Source organism: Canis aureus, chromosome 14 (genome assembly GCF_053574225.1).
Source record: "Canis aureus isolate CA01 chromosome 14, VMU_Caureus_v.1.0, whole genome shotgun sequence".
Taxonomy (NCBI): Eukaryota; Metazoa; Chordata; class Mammalia; order Carnivora; family Canidae; genus Canis; species Canis aureus.
The window spans coordinates 19,161,838-19,184,590 of NC_135624.1; the positions used below are offsets into that span (position 1 = coordinate 19,161,838).

At 37.5% G+C, this 22,753-nt stretch overlaps 1 protein-coding gene across 1 annotated transcript in view; it reads right to left on the minus strand.

Annotated features, from left to right (window-relative positions):
* Positions 1-3,721: 3,721 nt before the first annotated feature.
* The window catches only part of EIF3H (eukaryotic translation initiation factor 3 subunit H), a 95,701-nt gene continuing 76,669 nt past the window's right edge, over positions 3,722-22,753 (minus strand). Inside the window, exons 3-8 of the mRNA XM_077847028.1 lie at positions 18,573-18,740; positions 16,950-17,049; positions 15,619-15,768; positions 7,446-7,566; positions 5,355-5,487; positions 3,722-3,945 (exon numbers count right to left, since the gene is read on the minus strand). Coding sequence (XP_077703154.1) covers positions 3,848-3,945; positions 5,355-5,487; positions 7,446-7,566; positions 15,619-15,768; positions 16,950-17,049; positions 18,573-18,740 — 770 coding nt within the window. The 3' untranslated portion in view covers positions 3,722-3,847. The remainder of the gene's footprint in view (positions 3,946-5,354; positions 5,488-7,445; positions 7,567-15,618; positions 15,769-16,949; positions 17,050-18,572; positions 18,741-22,753) is intronic.

Consider the following 22,753-nt stretch of genomic DNA (forward strand, 5'->3'; position numbering starts at 1 on the left):
TCACTCTTTTTTCTACATAAAAAGAAAAAGAAAAGCTCAAGGCAATGGGAATTAGGCCACAGCTGTTTGCTCCAGCAAATTAGAATTTCCCAGTAGTTCTGGCTCCCCAGCCCCTCCCTCCCAGTCTCAGGTAATCTGGAGTTAGATCAATCCTATTCCAATCCATGCAAAGAGGTTCACTCTAATTTGGAAGTCACCACACGATAAGCCAGCTCTAACTCCTCCATTGCACAATCTTGACTATGGGATGCAGAAACCACCCACTGCTTTTTTTTTTTTTCTCATCTTTGTAAACATTAAGGGACTCGGGATCCTCATTTCCCCCCTCATTATTTATCTACTAACTGCTGCCACAACAGAAGGAATCCTGTTGAGACAGACCAAAGCACTGTCCAAGACACTGATGGCTTGATCAGGCTCTCTGCAGATGGGCACTTGAATCATTGCTAAAATAGGCCCTACAGGCATTTGGCTTGACCCCACGTTAGTATTATCTCTTTAAACATCCTTGTCCCGTTTCTATGATAGGACTATCACAGAAGAAGATGCCCAATGAGAAGATTAAGGGGAAAAAATGACTATCATAAACAAATAAATACATAAATCTTTAGGGGATCCCTGGGTGGCTTAGCAGTTTAGTGCCTGCCTTTGGCCCAGGGCACTATTCTGGAGTCCTGGGATTAAGTACCGCGTCAGGCTCCCGGCATGGAGCCTGCTTCTCCCTCCTCCTGTGTCTCTGCCTCTCTGTCTCTCTCTGTGTCTATCATAGACAAAGGGGAAAATAATGGACAAATGGCATATATTTAATATGAATGAGAAATGTTTACCATAAAACTCAATTCTTTCGTAAGACTCTAATATCTACATCAGAGTTCAATGCCAGCATGGTTTGAAAGTGAAGGTTTCACTTAGATTTTCCAAAGACTGTTAATAAAAATAGTGTGAACAACACTAAAAACACTAAAATCTGAAAATCCAAAATGATTAAGTAAACATTAGATAACTACACCTCCATTTCCAGGCTTCCAAAAATGCAGAAAATAGTTTTTAGTTTACCTCAATATTTAAAAAATAAGGTTATCCGGGGCAGGCTAAAAATTTATTCTCTCAGGTAGTTCCAATTAAGAATAATACTATGTCTTCTAGAACCTTAAAAAGGTGATCAATGATCATGGGGTCAATTTCAAGTATGTTTTACTTTTCCGCTTTGTCACATTTAATTTTCCATTAAATTAACATGCTAGTTTTTTCTGTCTTTTTGTTCTTGGGTAAGTGAATGATTTATTAGACCTGATACTCAGTTTATGAGCTTTTCTCATTTTAACTTGAAGAAACTGCAAATATTTATAGCAGATGAACCATACGTATCTGTTCCTGAAAAATGTCAGAATATAGCACTCAAATCAAATGCCGAACAGAAGCTAGTCTCTAACACTACATACTGTGCAGATTTAATTTCCACTGACATGTTTCCCTAAACAGTTTTTCCCACTACAGTAATTCCTAACCCAAAACACCTAAAATATTCCATTAAGTGTGTACTCACATATTACTCTGAGTTATGGGTATCTAAATAGTCATACGGAATTTAGGAAGTAACCACGTCTTTAAAAATATAATTGAATCCTGTTAAATTAATCTTACACCATGAGGAAAACAGTAATTATGTTTGAGCTGATTTTCCTTCCTTCTATTTTGCTATTTGATACCTCAAGGGTGTTTTAACTCCCAACAGAATTCCAAATGTAGGGAATTAGAATGCAAGGAAATAAACCAAGAGTATATAATCCACAAGGACAGAGACTATGACCAGTTTTGCTTATCAATACATCTCATCTATGTAACACAGAGTCACACTCAAAATATGTGACTCATATAAGGAAGCACCATGGGTGGGAGAGCAAATCAGTATAACCTTTCTTGAAGGCAATTTGGCAATACGGGTAAAAAGCCTCAGAATTTTACAGACTCTCTGACCACTAAGTCCATTTCTAGAAATTTATCCTAGAAAAATTAACTTGTGTGAGCAAATATCTGAATTCTACAATGTTCTTTTTAAAAGATTTTATTTATTCATGAGAGACACACAGAGAGAGGCAGAGGGAGAAGCAGGCTCCATGCAGGGAGCCCAAATGTGGGACTCGATCCTGGAGCTCCGGGATCACGCCCTGAGTCAAAGGCAGATGCCCAACCGCTGAGCCACCCAGGCGTCCCTGAATTCTACAATGTTCAAAGGCCATGACCCTTTAAAAGCAAAACCCTGCTAACAATCCAATATCCCAAGAATTTAACTCTCAACATAAACTCTATGGCATCTGTGACATAACAACCACTGTTCTAGGTGCTTTACCCCAATCTTCAGTAAACTTTTTTTTTTTTAATTTTATTTATGAGACGCAGAGAGAGAGAGAGGCAGAGACACAGGCAGAGGGAAAAGCAGGCTCCATGCAGAGAGCACGACGCAGGACTCGATCCCAGGTCTCCAGGATCATGACCTCGGCTGAAGGCAAGCATTAAACCGCTGAGCCACCCAGGCTGCCCTTCAATAAACTTAACACTCACACCCACCCTATAGGGTAATATACTTGTCTCCTTTTCTCATCTAATTTGGATGAGGAAAATGAGGCACAGGGAGACTAAGCAACTAGTTTAAGGACACCTTAGAGGAAAAGAGTCAGGTTTCAATCCAACTGTTTGATTCTGGAGCCCCAGGGGTACCTCCAAAACAATATGGGGGGGGGAGGGTTTCTCAACTCTTCTTATCCTTTACCCATTCTTTGTCTTCCTATGGGCCATGTCTTCAAGGTGAGAATCACTAAATAAGAGCCTCACAGACACACTTCCACCAACTGTAGATCTCACTTACTTTGGTGTTACAAATAGCAGGATTTTTTATTTTTAACAAGATTTTATTTGAAAGTGAGAGAGTGAGAGAGCCAACGATAAAGAAAGAATACGAGCAGGGGAAGATGCAGAGGGAGAAGGGGACTCCCCTGTGAGCAGGGAGCCCAATGCAGGGCTGGATCCCAGGACCCTAGGATCATGACCTGGGCCAAAGGCAGATGGTTAATCAACTGAGCCACTCAGGTGCCCCCTTGATGATCTCTCAAATATTAAGTTAAAAGGTTCCCCCTCCCTCAAAGTAGTACTGTTTTTCCAATTCTTCTCTCCCCACTTAGAAAATATGCTGTCAGCATGTTTCATCGTATAGAAAAGATAAACAAGTTCTAAATAAAATATATATACACAGAATGTATTTCATTTTCATACAAAATATGTTTTTTTGGATGAAACTTTTAAAAAAATTATCGTGCCTGATTAATGACCTATCAACATGGGGACTGGTTGACCACTACCTATGGAAGTGAAAAAGTGGAACAATGAGAAGCATGCCAAGCAATTCTAGGCCTGAGGATGAGGGCTGCCTGGGCAAGCTCACAAAGCCTGGACTTCTAGGGGCACTACTTTGGGAGCAATGAGGTAAAGAATTCACAGTAGGTGCCAGGGCCTCCGGGTCAGGAGTTAGGACAAGTAGCACTGGACTATATGTTGAAATGTGGCACCTCAGATGTAGCAGCAAAGGTGAGGGAGCCCCTAGCTCTGAGCTTGATGTAGCTTCTGGTCAAATCTGTTTTATCTTGTGGAGATAAATAGCATAAGCAAATCAAAAATAGCAAGCTATATATACTACACGTAAAATCAAATAAGCAAGCAGTCAAGGTTGTTTTATTTTTATTTTATTATTAGCTAGAAAGACTTTTCAATACACAAATGTATTTCTTCCAAGGATTGCCCCAATGTGATCTCAAGAGTCCATGTTAACTCCTTTTCTGGAAACTTCCTTTTCTCAGTTGTTGTATTCCTGAAGAGCCTGGGCCATGAAGAGTTTGCCCAAGTTTTGGGCAGTGAACTCCTTGATGTTCTGGCAGTAAGTGTTAATCTGGCCTGTGCATTGGGGAAAGTGAGAAAGAAAGTCATAATGTTCCACAAATTACAAAATGACTTAGAACACTAGGGAAGCAAGAAAATCAGCATAATACAGAATCATCAAAATTTTGTTTTCAATCAGGAGTTTATAGGAATCAATTCTGTTTGTCCCCACCTTTATAATAAAGAACATAAGTTCTTCTGAAAAGAAGCTACCTTCCACTCTTGGTTACGTGGAGACTGAAGAAAAACTACAGTGGTTACATACACATTAGCTGTTCAGAAGGCAGTGACCATGGAGATCGGACACACGCTGTACTAAGACAAGTGGGAAAACAGCACGGACTCTCCTCAGCCAGGTACAAAGGAGATGCGAAATCACAGAACTACAAACGAAATGGCCCCACCTGACCCAGATGTGCACAAGTGCAGTTGTCAGGCTGTGCTCTGAAAATATTAAGGTTTCCTTTTCTGATCCAAGACAGAGCAGAAACAGAGTCCCCATGAAGAAAGGGCTCCGTCACTGTTCTTTAAGTCTTAAAACTCATTATCTAATCTGATACAACATTCATGCAAGGTGTTTTATATATATAATACAACTCCGCCTGAACTGGATGTTAAGTAAGGAATGTGCCTCGGTTTCCCAAATTTAATTTATATGTGTTCTAGAAAGTTTTTAAAAATCTGGAATCTGACCCCACCCCCCCTACACACACTGAAAATGTATAAGCAGAACTGAGAAACTGTGGAATATCAGCTTTTCTTTAAGTAGGATTTTCACTCTAATAAATCTCTCACAGGCAACCGGCTGATTGAATCAAACAGTATTTAGCAACATTTATACAGAAATAAGGTTATTATAGATAAATAAGAGCAAAATCAAGTCCTGACATAGGACATAAGACTCCACCACTGAAAGGCAGTATTAAATGGTAGATACTCCCAAAGCACATCCAGAATTGCATTCCTGTTGCTACAATGTAAGGCAAAGTAAGGGAAATCCTTTTCCTGCAGTCAGAAAATCCAATTCAGTTCAAACACCCACATGCAGACGTGGGGCTAGGCTGGAACATGAAAAGCAAGCAGCTTGAGCTGAATGATCTTCTGCTTTGGAACGTAAACATTTTCCGCTGGTTTCTATGAAAGATGACTCAAATAAAATCTTTCCACTTTAGAAAGTTTATAATGCCATCTCAAAAATGTTTAGATAAACACAGAATGAAGAAGCACTGAAAGGACCTTAGAAATAACAAAGACTGACAAATTCTTAAATTTCAGAAATTATAGGTGCTAGATTCGAATTCATCATTCAACCATTTTAAATACACTAGCTTTTACGATGTATTTTTCAGTTTATAAATCTCTTCTTGTCTTCTGCTTCCTAAGGAAAAGAGAAAACTAGCCATGTTTGCACTGGCTAACAATACCTGCAATGAGTAGAGAATCCATCCTGGCAGGAGGCTGAGGTGGTTTGAAAAGTTTGGACAGATCCTCCTCAGGCAGTGGGGGTTCTCCCCGACTCTGGCGCTGCATATTTTCCTGCTGGCGACGCTGCTGATACTAAAATTCAGAGAAGAAATGATTTGGTTATTTTTCTCTACCCGAGGAGATAAAAAGCCTCCTCAGTTATGCAATCAGAAAAACCCCATTGCCCTGAATTCCAAGCTCAGTTTTATAAATGGTAATCCATGGTAACTCCTCCTTCTAAGAAGCTAATAAATATGACAACAAAGAAAATTTCTTTATCGGAAACTCTTGTGTTACTCTGAGCTCTTAAGAGTCTATAACCAATGACATGCAGAAAGCAAACTGGTTATGTGGCAAATGAGGGCTTAAAGGCAAAGAAGCTCATGATTAGTGAGTGAAGGGCAGTGTTTTTACCATTTAGGAAAATGGGGTAAATGACAGCATTATAAGTATGACTCATCTTAACTGTAGTAACAAAGTAATCAATCACCACACTGGGGAACTTTTTCAACTTTATCCCTACTGACCAAAACAACAATAATGCTGATGATGCTGATACTGTTAACATCATCACTATTGTTATTATAGTAAATACTTCTACTAATCAGCTGTGCTTTTAGCTCTATAGCTAAGAATGAATATTAGCTTCGATAATGTTTCAAAAACTGTCAAATTAGATTCCTAGAAATCTAAGAAGGTGGGCATACATCTAAAGGTATGTACAAACTTACTGAGAAAATTATAATCAAGAGATTAATACTTATGGGTTGCTCACAATAGCAGAGGGAAAATATCCCACATGCAGCCTTAGAATGTCAGGTAATGAGAAACCAAGGTGGTAAAAAATTTAAGAAGGAGAATACCCTCCTTTTTGCAAAGATTTCTAAACTTATCACAGGGTTTGAGGGTAAAAGCCTGACAAATCTGAAAAGGGTACTGAATGGTGCTGGTACAAATGAACATCAAATGCAAAATTTTAAGACATGCTGGAAGTCTGGAAAACATCTATAAGATTGGTTCCAGAATCAAGTGTCTTGATACTCCAGGTTGCATCCTTTACCTATGGGAAGAATCAGCAGGAGAATGGAATTAAGCTAGGGTTTTTTTTTTTTTTTGGTCTTCCCCTGATCCTTTATAAGTTTTTTTTACCATTGCCATCTTTACCACTCATTTTCTTTTCAGTTAAGAAGTATATACTTTATAGATTCATATGTCTTTTAAATCCTCAGTACAGCAGAAACAAAGTATTTCAAATTTTACTATATATGAATATTGATATTAAAACAATTTTTAAAAATATAAAATTCTCAGAGACATTTAAGTTGTAGTTGTGTTGAAAACTATAGTTAATACCTAATTTAACATATATTTTAATGAACACACAGTAATCATATACAAATGCTTTCACAGATGAACATTCTGGAATCAACTTATCTATGAATCAAATGCTATAAGAACACTGCAGAGCAATACAGTCTAAAAACAATATTCCAGGAACTGTGAAAATCATGTGACCGTCAAGCAACACGAATAAAGAAAAGGTTAAATGGCCACAGCAGTATATATGTGCATATGAGAATATTCAGATAATTCTGGGGTTTTTATCTGTATTATACTATCTATTTCACAGCAGTTGGTCTATTATTTCCTATCAAAATTGCTTGCTCTTAATCACAATTGCTCAGTTTTTCAAATGAACTGAAGATTGCTAACTATGCTGCAATGAGCCACTACCAAACCAATTATAGTTAGTAAAGAAATGAGCTGTGACACTCCAGAATCTCTTTTGCCTCTGATTTTCTCAATAAATGTATCTCTTATTTGCATAACACTGCCATCACAATCTGAGCTTAATACATCGGCTCTCTTTAAAACAGGTATTTTTAAGTACAACTTAGAAATAATATATGATAATAAATTAAATATGATGTAGAGTTACTAGCTAATAGTCAATGCTTTATCAAATATGATTTTGATCATTTTGAAGATAACTCTTGAAGCACCATACTTAGAAACGAATTGTGTTTGTCAAATTTTCCCATAACACTAACCTGATGTTTCTGCTGCTGTTGTTTACTCGTGTTCCTCATGTATGTGTTATATTTAACTATATCTTGGCTCATTTCATCCACTCTGTCCATCAGCAACTGTAGATTCTTCCCCAAATGATTGCTGAAAGGTAAATATACCGACATATCATACTTTAAAGCTATAGCTCTGCCACTGCTCTAAACACTCCTGAGATATTATATTGATCTGTCATTTGCCATATGAATGAGAGCACACATATGCATGAAAGCAGGGGACAGGAAAGAATCTGAGTCAGCTTGTTATTAAACTTTCCATACTGAACCCACAACTGTAACCACCAGAGTATCTGATATAGCTCAGTTTCTTATTGTCAGAGCATACATATATCAGGGTAGGGGCTGTTAAACGTATCTAGCAGGTTATAATGTGTATTTTCTGAACAACCATGTTTAACTTAAGCTCAGTACTCCTGCACCTTTTTCCTTAGCACAACCCTCTCCCCAACTGTGCTCCAGAGCATTTAAATGAGGAGCCATGCAAAGGAAGGACCATGCCAACACACTAAGACTTCTGGTACATGGTTTCTCTATCTAGCAGGTTCTAAAAGAACAACAATAGCATTTATTCTGGAAAGCCAAGTGAAGAAAGAAGGCTCCTTTCTTCTTGCCCTTCCTAGAATCTGTAGTACAGTCATTCACACTTCTTTTCCTCTTCAGAAATTCCTATTACAATTCACTTACCAAAATCACCTTAGAAAATGATGCTCCCGGTTAGTACTCTGACCACCATATTCATTAATTTCTGCTTGCAACTATCTCCTACCAGAGTAAAGCCTGCTACTACATATATGTATTCTTAAAATAACTAGTTAACAAATAGTATTTGCTCATTCATTTCAAACAAGGACAAAGTACCTATTATGTTCTGACTTCAGTGTTAGCAAACAGAGAAACAATCATGAATGAGACATTCATGGTCTCTATCTTCACTGAGCTTACAAATGAGTGGGAGTGGGAAGGAGAAAAAAGACATACAGATGGTATGGTTGCCATATCTCTTTCCCTTCAGGAGAGAACAGGCTGAAAGCAAACGATCAGAAGGAATCAACCAAGCAACAAAGTATTTCAGGCAGAAGACAGCATCAGTGCCGAATGCCTGAGCAGGGCAAGAACTAGGCAGACAAAAGGAAGAGGTCTGGCATGTCTGGAGCACAGGGACAGGTTACAAAGGACAAGCACAGCTGGGAAGCCATTAGATGCACTACAAAATACACCAACCACAGTTAGCGTGAACGAGACTCCACAACTTCAACATAAATGGTGTCCTTGAGTTGTACATGGTTGCAATAGATTTTGCCATAAACTTTTAAATGACTGGGGCATCTGGGTGGCTCAGTGGTTGAGCATCTGTCTTTGGCTCAGGTCATGATCCTGGGGTCCTGGGATCGAGTCCCACACTGGGCTCCCTACAGGGAGCCTGCTCCTCTCTCTGCCTATGTCTCTGCCTCTCTCTGTGTGTCTCTCATGAATAAATAATATCCTTAAAAATTATTTTTAAAATTTTTAATGACCACTCTGGCTACTATGCAGAGAACAGACTGGAGAGTAGAAACCAGGAGATTAGTTAAGAGTTGATTGTGGAGTACGGGCAAGGATATAGAGAACCCAGAACACCCATACACTGTGGTGGGAATGAATTTACAATGGTACTACTATATGAAAAATAGTTTGGTGGTTTCTCAAAAAGTTAGGTTACCATATGACACAGCAATTCCACTTCTAGGTAGATATACCCAAGAGAACTGAAAACATTTGCTCACAAGACACCAGACATGTATGTTAAAAATTGTATTATTCATAATAGTCAAAAAGTGGAAAAAAAACAAATGTCATCAAAAGATGAATGGATAAATTGTGGTATGCCCATATAACAGAATACTATTACGTCATAAAAAGAATGAAGTCCTGATATATAAATAAAACTTAAAAACATTACACTAAGTAAAAGAAGCCAGATACAAAAGGCCTCTTGCTGTATGGTTCCATTTATATGAAATATTCAGAATAGGCAAATCCGTAGAAACAGAAAGTAATGAGTGGCTGCCAGGTTGTGGAGGAAGGACGGGTGACACTGTAAATATATTAAAAATCACAGAATTATACTCTTTAAAATGGTTAAGATGGTAGATTTTACATTATGTAAATTTTATCTCTACTTTATACTCATTTTCTTTCAAGATTTTATTTATTTATTCATGAGAGACACATGGGGTGGGGGGGGGGGGCGGGACACAGGCAGAGGGAGAAGCAGGCTCCATGCAGGGAGCCCAATGTGGGACTGGGACTTGATCTCGGGTCTCCAAGATCACATCCTGGGTTGAAGGCGGCGCTAAACCGCTGAGCCACCGCAGCTGCCCTTATCTCTACTTTAAACACTATACACACACACTCATACATACACAGAATTATTGTGGTATTACAGAGAAAACAGTGATGGCTTAGATGAGGATGGTAGCAGTAAGCATGGGAAAAATGGGCAGAAGTGAGAGAAATTAAGAGCGACTCCCAGTTTCCTGGCTTGAGCAGCTGAATGGTTGGCTATGGCATTTCAGAGAAGGGGCAGGTTTAGGAAGGAATAGACTGGGAATGTTGGGAATAAATTAAAGTAATCCAGTTACATTATGAATCCTAAACGGACTGTATCTGTAACCTGGAGAAAATTAGCAAGTTTTGGCTCCTTCTTAAATAGCAGAAAGAGCACAGAAAGGGGGGTGGGGGGCGCACCACACATGTGCACGCATATGAATAAATGTAACCTCTAAGCCTAAGATTGGCTGTGTGTGTGTGTGTGTGTGTGTGTGAATAAATGTACACTCAAATCCTAGGACTGGCAGCATCTACATAACCTTGGCCCAGTGACTTGGCCTAATGACTTAATCTTTTTTCAAAAGTTTCAGTTTTCTGAAAAAGTGCTTTTTTCCAGTTAAATTTTCATATTTTTCTTATTCCATTTAATTGCATTTTAATTTTGTGAATCATTTTTTTTTTACTTTAAAATATTTCTTTTTCTTTGGAAATGAGATTAAGTATTTGTTTCTGTTTCCTTCTAATTTTTTAACAGCTTGATTTTAACTCACCTCTAATTAAGTGTCTGGGCCAATGTTGCAAGCTGAGCAATTAAAATGATTTTTTCTATCAAGCAGCTACTCAAATGTCCAGGTCCACTGAATGCATAGCCACACTGTGTTCCAAACTCCTTCAAGATTAAAATTTAACAATAATCTGTCCGCTGAATGTACTCTTTCAATAGCTACTACTGAGTATACATGAACTTTGCCAGTCACTCTACCAGCTACTGAAGCTATGTAAGACATTGCTAAACTCCACCTATGCTAGTGAGAAAACAGGAATGCAAACAGATAAACACAGCATAGTGGTGTCTTTGCTCTAACAGAATGGAAGCAGAAAAGATAGTTTGGTAGGACCAGATGAGACCTTCCAGATTATTTGACAGTCGAATTTTGAGTTTTTGAAGAAGATCTGGAGACAAGGAAAACAGGAAGGACACTGCAGCTACTGGGTGAAGGCAGTGTGTTCGGACACTCTGACATGAAAAACAGAATGCCTCTGAAGAAATGCCCAGAAGGGTGAGACTGGGAAGAAAGACAGCAGTGAAACTAAGGCAGACAACAGGCACAGCACAGTGACTTGGACGCCGGGACTAGAAGTTTGGATTCTATTCTAAGGCCAGTGGGGAACCAGTCAAAAAGTTAAGCAAAGGAGTAATATAATCATACAATTTGCATTTAGCAAGATCACTACAATGAAAGAGGAAAAGGTTAAAAGCGGGAAGTTAGGAGACTGCGAAAGTAATCAGGACTAGAAATAATGAGGCCCTGGCCAAAGGTAGCAAAAGACACAGAAATAAGATGAAATCACCCCAGGAATGTACACATGGGAAGACAGACCCTGAGGTACAATGATATTTAGGGATGAGCAAAGAGGTCTCACTGTGGAGAATGAGAAGGACCAGAGTTGTAGTTGCACAGACTCCAAAAAGAAAGGTTATTTCAGGAAGGAGTCATCAACACATTAAATATTTGAGTGCCTACAACACCCAGTAGTAACACAGTGATAAAGTCACCCTTTGTGACTTTAGTGAGAGCTCTGACAACAGAGAAGAAAAGGAACACTAAGAAGTTTGACTATAAAAACAGGTGAATACAGGACGCTTGAGTGGCTGCTCAGTCAGCCACCCAACTCTTGATTTCCACTCAGGTCATGACCTCAGGGTTAGGAGATGGAGCCTTGCATGGGGGAGGAGTCTGCTTAAGACTTTCTCTCCTTCTCCCTCTGTTCCAACCCCCCACCCCATACTTACTTGTGCTCTCTTTCCAATAAATAAATCGATCTTAAAAAACAAACAGGTGACTATGAACCAAAAGATGAAAGGAAATGGATAATAACAGCATGAGGTCAAAAAGTGCTCTTTTTGTAACTTTGTTTTTTAAGATGAAGGAGATTTAAGTTTAAACATTCTTATTCTTGGGAGATGTATGTTCAAACAGGGGTTAAAAGTCATGTCAGCAATTCACTGTCACATGGTTCAGAAAAAAAAGCATGTACTTATGTGTATGGACAAAGAGCAGGTACAAATATGGCAAGATGGATCAGTGGTGAATCTAGGAAACGGTTTACGTGTGTTCATCAGCTCATTCTCTTTCAGTTTTTCTAAGGAGCTGAATATTTTCAATTTTTTTTAATGGGAAAAACAAGTCAAGAAAGCTAATAGAAAACCAGTACAGATAGCAACTGAAAATATGAGGAAAGAGTATAGAAGAATCAAGTTGGATCCCAAGAAGGCAGGATGGATGGGAATCGGACAGCCTTAAGGAAGGGGGAACCAACTCTCACTTCCCCAGTAGAAGATCTGAGGCTCAGAGAGCTGGCAAGAAATGCTGTCATTACACAATTAGTTAGGGTGGTGGGTCAGAGATGGTAGTGATGGTGGTAGTGACATTGGAGAAAACCATAAAGTACAGTTACTGCCAGATACAGAGACAGAGCTATTATTTGTTTCCACACCTTAAATCCTAGAGACAGATTATACTGATTTTAGCAATGAGAAAGGTGCTACTAGAATAGACCTTCCCTCTCCACCAAAAAATGTCTTTGATATAAAGTACTATTATTATATATTGTTAGATATATCCAATTACTGAAAGAAGACAAGCACAGATATGTGGCCTTTAAGCATTTCCTAACATTTATATTACTACAATGTTTTTCAGAAATATATCCAATAAGAAACACTCAAAAATTTGCATGACAGATATTGAAGGACAAAAATAATTAAAAATAATACTTATTTCACAGATAACATTCACAGGGAATCGGGTCCATTACCAAGAACAACTTTATGGGGATCTTTTTAGTACCAATTCAACTAGAATACTGAACTAGGGAATTATTGCTAGGAGTTTCAGTAATATACCCTTTTCTTTTATTGTCAAGGAAACAAAGAACTGAAAAACAGCTCACTTAAACAGATGTGAAACCAAGACATGCAGTGAGAAGTCTGCTCTGGTTGCAGGATCAATTTATCCTTATCCTTAATGTATAATGCCCATCCTCAGTTTACTTGTTTAAAGGAGAAATAAAAACAGAATCATTTCTTCATGTGTGAAAAGCTGAAGACTTGGGTAGCAGATTTTTAAAAATTTTTAAAGGCTGTTATGAAAACAGCCATTGCTAGAACTTCCAACAAATACAATTAAAACTAAAAAAGAAAAAAAAAATCAAATGAAAGGAAATGTAGTATGTTTTATTCACAGCCTAAAACAAATTTATCAAGTAAACCAAAAAAGTGGAATCCACATATGGGTTGTGAAAAGCAAGACCAAGCAAAATATTTGAGGAGCTGTTTGGACATGATTTCTGATATGGTTTCTCAGAAAAAATCTTATGGTGACTGGCCTGATTATCATCATGCTATTAAAGTTGGAAATTAAAATTTGAAGGGTGCCTGGGTGGCTCAGTCAGTTAAGCATCCAATTCTTGATTTCGGCTGAGGTCATGATCTCAGGGTCGTGAGATCAAGCTCCATGTTAGGCTCTGTACTCAATAGGGAGTCTGCTTGAGATTCTCTCTCTCACCCTCTCCCTCAAACCATCCCCCTGCTTGCATGCTCTCTCTCTAAAACAAATAAATCTTCAAAGAATTAAAATCGGAGATGTACAAAGGTTATATTTCATTCTTATAAAACAGTACTGTCAGTTTGGATGAATACAATAGCCGATTAGTATAGGCACTGCTCCAGGGTTGCTTGCCTTATTTTTTTCCTTCCAACAAGAACACAAATTTACCTTTTAAATAATTTCACACGAAAAAGAAGGGGCCCCTCTTTCAATTTCACTTAAAATACAGAAGATAAAAACTATAATAAAACATTTTTCTAGATCTTAGTTGCTATGGCAAACTGGGAACGTTTTCTTGGCTATTAAAAATGCTGTTTTGGGGCCAACTGGGTGGCTTAGTCCATTAAGTGTCTGCCTTCAGCTCGGGTCATGGTCCCAAGGTCCTGGGATCAGGCCCTCCCATTCCCTCTGTCCGCTCATGCTCTCTCTCTCAAATAAATAAATAAAATGTTTTAAATAAATTTTTTGAAAAATGCTATTTTGGACAAACAGACATTATGGACCAGCTCATTGGTAATTTAAAGCACAAAGAGGCTATATTTGTTTTGTATGCTCAATAAACTTGGAAAAGGTGAAGGCATAAATTATATAAGCAAACGCTTTCATGTAGTAAATTTAAAATTACTGTATAACTACATATACTTAATACATCAAATTGTAACCTTGCACACTAAAGAAATGTTCTTAGCGCAATGCTTTAAGTACAGGTGTGCTGAGTGTGTTTGCAAAAGCAATAAAGAAAAGTATGACCTTCTAAAAGAGACAAATTAAAGGACTATTATGAATATATGTTTGCAGTCAACAGTACACTCTTCAGTGCCAAATTAGCCTTGCAAGCTGGCTGCATTACTTAGCACTCCGTTCACCATGCAGTTTCCGTCTCCTTCCTCTGTACAGACTTTCTAGTGGCCCCTATGATGGATTCATGCAATAAAAAGTGGCACTTAAAGCACAGTCCTATCCACCCCAGAGCACAGAAAACAACACTGGGTTCTCTGGTCCTCCTGGGTTTACCCTATTTGTCTTATAACAAAGAAGTACAAAGTCTGTAGATTCTTTTGTATAAGCTTCTATCTGGGATAAGAGAAACTTGATAAACAACTGTGCTTCTATTCCAAAGTGGTTGCTTAAGAAAACATACCTTGTTTCTTCCAGTCATTCAACAAATGCATACTGACTACCTACTACTCTATTTAATTTCATTCTACAGGTCTGCTGCTAGCATACTCCCACCACAAAACAATCACCAAGATCAAGCTTACAGGGGATTTCATAGGAGCTACCTATAGATGATTCTGCTTATATTTCTGTTAAGAGCAATAAATGATAGAAAAGAAACATTAATTCCATAAAGGAAATAATCTATTTGGAACACATCAGTCAGCACTTTACCAATACAATAAATAATATCTAGCAACTAGATAGCTAAACCAGTCACAATGGAGGAAGTTATGTCACCCCCATCTAAGATACCAAAAGCCAGGGTCAGATTCGGAAAATTCTAATTTTAGTTGAAAAGCCACATTGGAAATTCACTAAGAGTCTGCATCTGAACAAGGGCAAGTGCTACCAGTAAAACAAAGAAGCATTTGCATTTTTCACAGTTTTCCTCAGCATTATTGAACATCCAGACATAATACCATAATCCTCTAAGGACAGTGTACAATAAAGCTAAGCACCCCCTCCCCCAAAGAGCCCTCCCTCATGGGCATTTACCGTATCAAAGCAAAAATAATACAACAAAGGCATCAGAGGGTTCTTATAACAGTATTATTAGTATTCGAACACTTTATCAGTTTGGCCTTTTTCCTGAATTCTCAGCAGGGCTGGACAAGTACTACGTGTCGTAATACAGGTCCTAAGAACCTCAAAATGTACTTGGGTAATTTTTTTCTTGGCCCATGAGTTAAATTCTAAGTGAAAGAATATTTTCGCAGAAAGTGTTGTTGTTGTTTTTTTTTTTTTTTAAGGACTTTTCATTAGACAGGGCCACTTACCTGCTAGCAAGACTGAGCAATTCATGTTTATCTGCTACAGCTGACTTCTTCTCAAGCTCCCACATTAGGACGTTGATCAGATGTGAGTTTTTAATTACAATCGGCACTTCTTCAAACATGTGCTCAAAGGTGATATTTCCCTTTTTCAATCTGTGAAGCGTGTTAAAAATACTTTAGTCTGGTGGTCAGAAGTAAGTGTTAAATTGACTATTTCATACATCTTTCCCTAATTGCAGGCCCTCTCCAGGATCTCTGTTTCATTAGCACTCTTTTAAAAAGAGAGAAACTAGTTTTACAGAGTCAAGCTGAAGCTGAATGATATGAATAACATTGAAAACAATCCAAGTTTAAGCTATAAAGCCCCAAAAACAAGATTCTTGGCAGAAGAAACTAGTCTTTCTTTATAATCAGGTATCTTCAAAATTTCATTGATACTAAAATGTAAATGTCATGGGAAATTATGTTATATAACTTCTATCTAAAACATTTAAATAAATAGCTGGAAAAGAGAAATACTGCAGTTCTTGGAAAGTTCCATTTTAAAAGTCTACCAAACTAAAGAAATTAACAACTAGCAGAACACTCACAGTATATCTTATATACAATAGTTCAGAATACAGCAAGAAAACGGTTTCTCATAAGTTAGTTTTAACTACCATACCCAGGAGTTGTTCATGAGTTAGCTTTTAAAATTTTTTGCAACCTAATTTCTTAAAAAGCTATTGGAAAACTAGCAAAAACCTGTCCCAAAGCTGCTAACTTTAATAAGAAACCAAAATTCCCTTAATTAACAGAAAATGAAAGAATTCTAATTTTCAAAAAATTTTAACAAATATTCCAATGCCATTATGAAAAATCATAAAACAGCTTTACCAATTAATTCTGTGCATATCTATCACCCATAAAATTTCCAAAATGCCACATTCCTTACTGATACCTTAAAATGTTTATGTCTTTCCCATCCCCACCTTCATGAAATAGGACTCAGAACATAAGACATATAGCTCACAATTATCCTGACACAGAGCTATGACAGCCACTGGTCACTCATCCCATTCTCTCTCTTCAAATCCAGTAGCTATTTAATTCCCCCTCCAACTGAATTCATACACAGTGTGAACAACAGATGAGACATTCCATAAAGAACAGTTTAAACATGGAAAGGGTGAAATCAAGAGGCATTTGGCCATGCAAAACTCTTCTACAGTCCACATGGCAAAAGCATTACCACACCACCACCACCAAGGATTCAATAAATGTGGCAAACTACAATCTTAAGAGGAAAACAGCCAATGCTTTACCATACGCCTCACAGGCCCCCAAACACTTACGCTTCAGGAGAAAAATCCTTCTCTTTACAAACTTCCATCAGTTTAGGAGTCAGTCTGTATGCTTTCAGCGAGAGGGACCCTTGGGCAGTTTTTATGGGATCTCAAATAAGGAAAAGAGAAAGAAATTACTAACACTTTTGTTACTGCCATTGCTTTGCTTGAATGACACTGGTTCTAGGCACACTATTACTAATCGTACAATCTTTGCAAAATGAAGATCAAAATAAATGATCAGAACTCAGTCTGAAGCAGATTCAAATCATATAGCAAATAGTTAAGTGAATAAACATAGGAACCCTATCATCCTACTTGTAATAGGTAGAGTAACTTCCTCCCTAAGGTAAAAACAGAAGATTCAAAATGCAGTTATTTTTAAACCTATTCGTCTGCTTGATCCAGAAATCTTGGTGAAAATTAAACATCTCCTATGTTCTGTCCAGCTTATATTCATCTTGTATAATTAGAAGAAAAATATTAATGAATATTAAATATGAAAATACACCATGAAGTTGTGTAATTCAGTGGACTAATTTAAATGAATGGCCCTGTGAACAAAAGTTTATCCATCCTAGTAATCATTGTCCAATTTTTTTAGTTAAAAGAGATTCTAAAAATGACTAAAAAGTGCTATCACAAAAGTGTCTTTTTAGTTTCAGAGAAACTTATTTGGTCAAAACTAGCTGCTTACACACTCCATGAGTAAGGGAGCTTAGCACTTGCTGCATGATAACGGCTCCGGCATGCCAATATTCGCCTAAAACCTGTGTTAACATTCATGTTGTCTGAAACTTAACACAGTGAAACTTTTAGCAATAGGTGATAAAATGAAAACCAAAATAGATTGAAACAAGTGGAAAATTCATCAAGGTCTGATGATGCAATGTTTCCAGCCAATATAAGTACACTTTAACAACTTGTTCTTTACTGTAATCCAATTGTTAACATACTGAAACAATTTTGGGGCAGCTCATAAGATTGATCGTATTCATTAGTATTTTTTCTGACAGATACTCAGGACGTTACATTTACTTCTCAGCTGGAAACTATATGCAAGTCTGCCAGATATGGCAAACTGTGAGTGTTTGGGGAGGGGGAAGGCTATAAAGCTGTTAAATTGCCTACAGTTCTGATACAGCACAGAACATCTGGTCTGGAGAGCTTGAGGAAACACCATTAAATAGGCCGAAAAGAAAAAAATCTTTGTGCTAAGAAACAGTCCAGGTTTTGTACGCTGCTGTCAGAGGTATAAAAAAACTTGGCACACTGTGTTATGATTGGTCAGTCACGTACAGAGCCAGACACTCTAGCAATTGGGGTTTGTTAGACATCTGGTCTAGTTCCACCAGCCCCTTCAAATGAGGGAGGGGAGATGGAGGAATAAAAATGAAGCAGCTACTCCAGCATTCCAAAATGTACACATCAGGGCTCTGATAGCAAGAAAAATAAACAGAAAGAAGGAAACCCTGTCTAGACTTAGCTGCTGCTGAGGCTGCTGCAGAAACAGGGTTGGTATTTACTTGAGAAGGCCTGCCAGGCTGCTCTTAGAGGCAAAAAGACAGAAAGCAAAAATAGTAGTAATAACATTAAGGGAAGAAAAGAATAATAAAGGAAACTCCTACTAACCGTAAATGAGAACGACAGATTCTTCAATGGCATGCTGGTAACTGAACTGAGAATCCAGGAGTGCTCGGGTGACGAACGAGCCATAGTACGTGGACTGGTACCAGCCCACGTGGAGGTGATCAATGTTGACATGGCGAAGGCTGCGCATCATTTCCATCTGATACTGGACTAGATGACAGGGACAGAGGAGTAAAAGAAAAACTAATGATGCTACAAATAGTAAAAACAAGATTTTTTTGAAATGAATTTTTACACAACCATTTATTAGCTAAAGGGCACAGGTTTCCAGGTTTAAAATTCAATCAGTTCACATATAACAAAAACGAATTTAAGCTTTCAAATCATTTCAAATCACTGAAGCTTTCCTTTTTTCAATAATGAAATGACCTACTGTAGAAAACTTACTAAGAACACATTAATGCCTTGTTCTAAACAAGAAATTATTTATTAAATGTAGTTTTCACTCATTTCTTAAAACTCTTAAAAATAGTAATAAATCTTTAAGAAAAAGATTTGTGTATTTGCTAAACTGGTTGGTTTTTTAAGATATTCATTTGAGTTAGTAAAGTGAGAATACTTATCAAAGTCTCTTTCAACTCAGCTTTTAGAACTGAGAGGTTAAAATCATCAAGAGAATGAATAGGGAAACAATTAACTACCATATTATTTAAATATGAACAGAATACAAGCTGTAGCTGATTTAAAATATAAGAATTCATTTTTGCCTTCATCTGGTGCCCCCTGCTGCATATGCTAAATTTTAAAAATAATTCTTTTTTTATTTGTATGTTCTTTTGTGTTAAGTAACAGATATTAATTTTTCATCAGTTATATGTTAATCACCATGTATAGAATGAAAAGGCTGAAAGGCTACACTTTCATCAAATTAATGACTATAATGTATAACATTAACTTAAAGCAATATTTCTAGAATAGGTGCGAACTGAGACCATAACAAGTAAAAGATTTTAAGAAGCAATAAAGCCCAATAATGAGTAGCAAGTATGTAATACAGGAGAAAATTTTATAGTCAACATAATATCCAAGCTATTTCTATTATAATGAATGTACAGCTATGTGGAATAAATATATTTGCTTAACTCGGAATCTTACCATTTCATTTTTAAAACTCTCGATCAGGTTTTAGCAAAAGTAAAATGATATGCCTGTGAATTCCTTGGTTATAGCACTACGGTTTTATAAAACAAACAAGATTCAGGATCATGAAGTAAAAAAGAACCTCCCTCAGATGTCACAATCTTATTTTTCAACATTTGTTACTAGGCAAAGAAATTATAAATCTGCTATTCCAAGGAAGGTTTATAATTCTCATGATAAAATATGGCAGCCAACTTTTTAACTATTCAAGAATTGAGTTTTTTAGTTTTTCTTTTTATATACAAATATGATGGCCTCAAGAAGAAGTGGTATAAAATTAATATGATAATCGTATATCAATCACCTTTTACTTAAATTTTTGTCTCTCTAGCACCTAACAGACCTCCTTCCCTTTAACAGATTCATACACACCAACCACAAAAATATGATATAGAACCATTGCTATGGTCTCTTTCTGCTTTAAAATTCCCTCTTTTAAAGTAAAATCACTCTTTTGTCTAATGGAATTTAATCAAATTTAATGCACACAAAGTTCCAATATCACAACAGGAGTCAGACTAAATTTACTATTCATTTTAAAGGAGTAGGGAAGAGATGGGGAGAGATTACCAAGCAACTGATAGTACAAACGTGGTTGTGTAGGATGATTTTTTAAAATCAGTATTTTCAAAATATCTGCCAATATACAATTTAGGTGTGTTATAAGCAGAAGTTAGATTCAGTTTACAACAGTAGGAAAAAAAGAAAAGACTTGGAATCTTGGGATCTAGGTTCTCATACTAGATCTTAGATTCTTTTTCTATGGGGAATCTTGCTGTCCAGTTATTGCTCCTTATCCGATGTTCAGCCTTCCCATCTCCAGAAAGATTTGAGAGCACATCACAGTCAAAATGTTTTGACTTCACAGTGTTCACTGAATATGCTAATTATAAGTAGTAATTTTACTACAAACTAAGCAGAGCCTCCAGCATCCATTGATACTTAAAAATGCATTCCTCTGAAAAAGAGTTGGTAATCTTACTAAGTCAGTCCCCAAATAGCCTCAATACAAAATGTTTTATAATAGCATTTTCAGGATGCAGGAGGTAAAATAAACTTTATGATCAGTAGCAAACCTCCAAATTCCTTCTTCACTCAAAATCTTACCTACTTTACAACCCCTTGGACAAGAATGAAAATAAAGTATTCCTCTCAGGTAGGAAGAGACTAAGGAATAGAAGGCTTGTCTATGGGAGATACCACTGCTCTAGTGTATTCACTTCTTGAGAATTTACAAGTAGAGAGATGAGTTTGCAAGGCTCTAATAAAAACCTATTTTTAAGGTCACAAGAGTTTTCATATGACCTAAATATGGTAAATAAGTATTAAAATGTAAGGGGTAGGAACAAGACAAGTAAGTTGATAAATTGGTTCTAAAAATCTACAAGGCAGTGGAATTTCACTATTGCACAAAAAATATATTCTGGACCTATTCTACATGAAACTCAACTTTAAAAATTAAAAAACACAAAGAATGCCTCTTGGAGGCATCACACACAGAAAGATAGGATCTTAAAGGACTGCAAGTGATGGGACACCTGGGTGGTAGAGTTAGTTGAACATCTAACTCTTTGGTTTCAGTTCAGGTCATGACCTCAGGGTCATGAGACTGAGCCCCAAGTCAGGTTCCATGTCGGACTTCACACTCAGCATGGGAGTCTGCTTAAGATTCTCTCCCTCTCCCTCTGCCCCTCCTGCTCATGCTCTCTCTAAAGTCAATGAATAAATCATTAAAAAATAAAAGGACTGCAGTGACCTGTGAAAAGATAAGCATTGGGGCTCATCTTTGAAGCTGCAGCTTCAAAGTAAAGTTGGGGTACACTGAGGCCCAGTCCTTACCAGGACTATTCATATGAGCCTCTAGTAAGTGCACAGTTCAAAGAGGTAAGTTTAATTCAATTAAAAAATATATATATATGAAATGATATGCTTTTCTACTATATACAAACTGAGGAACAAGAAAAACCTCACAGCCAGCCAAGTGAACTGCTTTCTCTGCAGACTTTTCAGTGTGTGTCCTCCCTTCTAATGATGACAAAGACAAGTCTTCTCTTCCTTCACCCACCCAGTGTTTCCTTTCTTTCTCCTCCAACCCAAATTTTCAAAAAGCACAAAACCAATCTGCAAAAGAACCCTCATAAACCTAAGTAAGGATAAGAAATGCACAGCAGACCATCCCATGAAAATGGTCTCAAATCCATGCTCCAGGCAGCTACCACCAAATGATCTGAGCTGCCACACGAGCTAACACCTATTTACCCCTCTGGCCTATGGAAGACACAAGGGAAAAATCGTGACATAGTGATGTGCCAGTAAATTTTATGCAGGAAAGTAAGGATGGATCATTGCAGACTCTAATCTCCCAGGTGAATGCCACTGCTTTTATGGCTATGTAGTTCCTCTCAGAAGTTACACTGGAGGTGGGTACTTAAGGCACACAAGAGACCCAATTCAGCTACAATACTAAGGTAACAGGAGAGAGGAGGAAGCTTTTGCTTTCTGGAAGTGGCTGTGAGAATGCCTTGTCCCAAGCCAGAGGCTCTGGGTGAGTGGGAGATAGAGCCATATTAGCTTTCTCCTGCCCAGCTGGACTCACTTTACTGGGCTGGAGTTGTAAGAGGAAGACATAAAAGATTTGTCTAGGCAGAGATAAGGTTCACCCCCTGTCTAGGAAGTGCCTCACACCTCAGAACTCAAGCGAATAATAGCAAAAAATAAAAAAATAAAACGAGAAGAAAGGAAAAAATGAGGCTCCCTGATACAAAGTACCACAACTCCCTATTGTTAATGCAGGTCAATGAAATAAGGAGCACTTCCTGACATCTTTGAGGGTTGGTCTAGGACTAGGCACACTTTCACTTTCGTTCTAAAGTTCTCATATTTAACAAAAAGAAGCCCAAGCAGCAATTTCAACCAATGATATTTGCCTCTGAATTAATATTCCTGGGGGGAGTTCCCAAAGATGAAGAGCAAGAGGAAAATTGTTTTTGGAAGGGGACGATTTTTAAATCATGGTAATATCC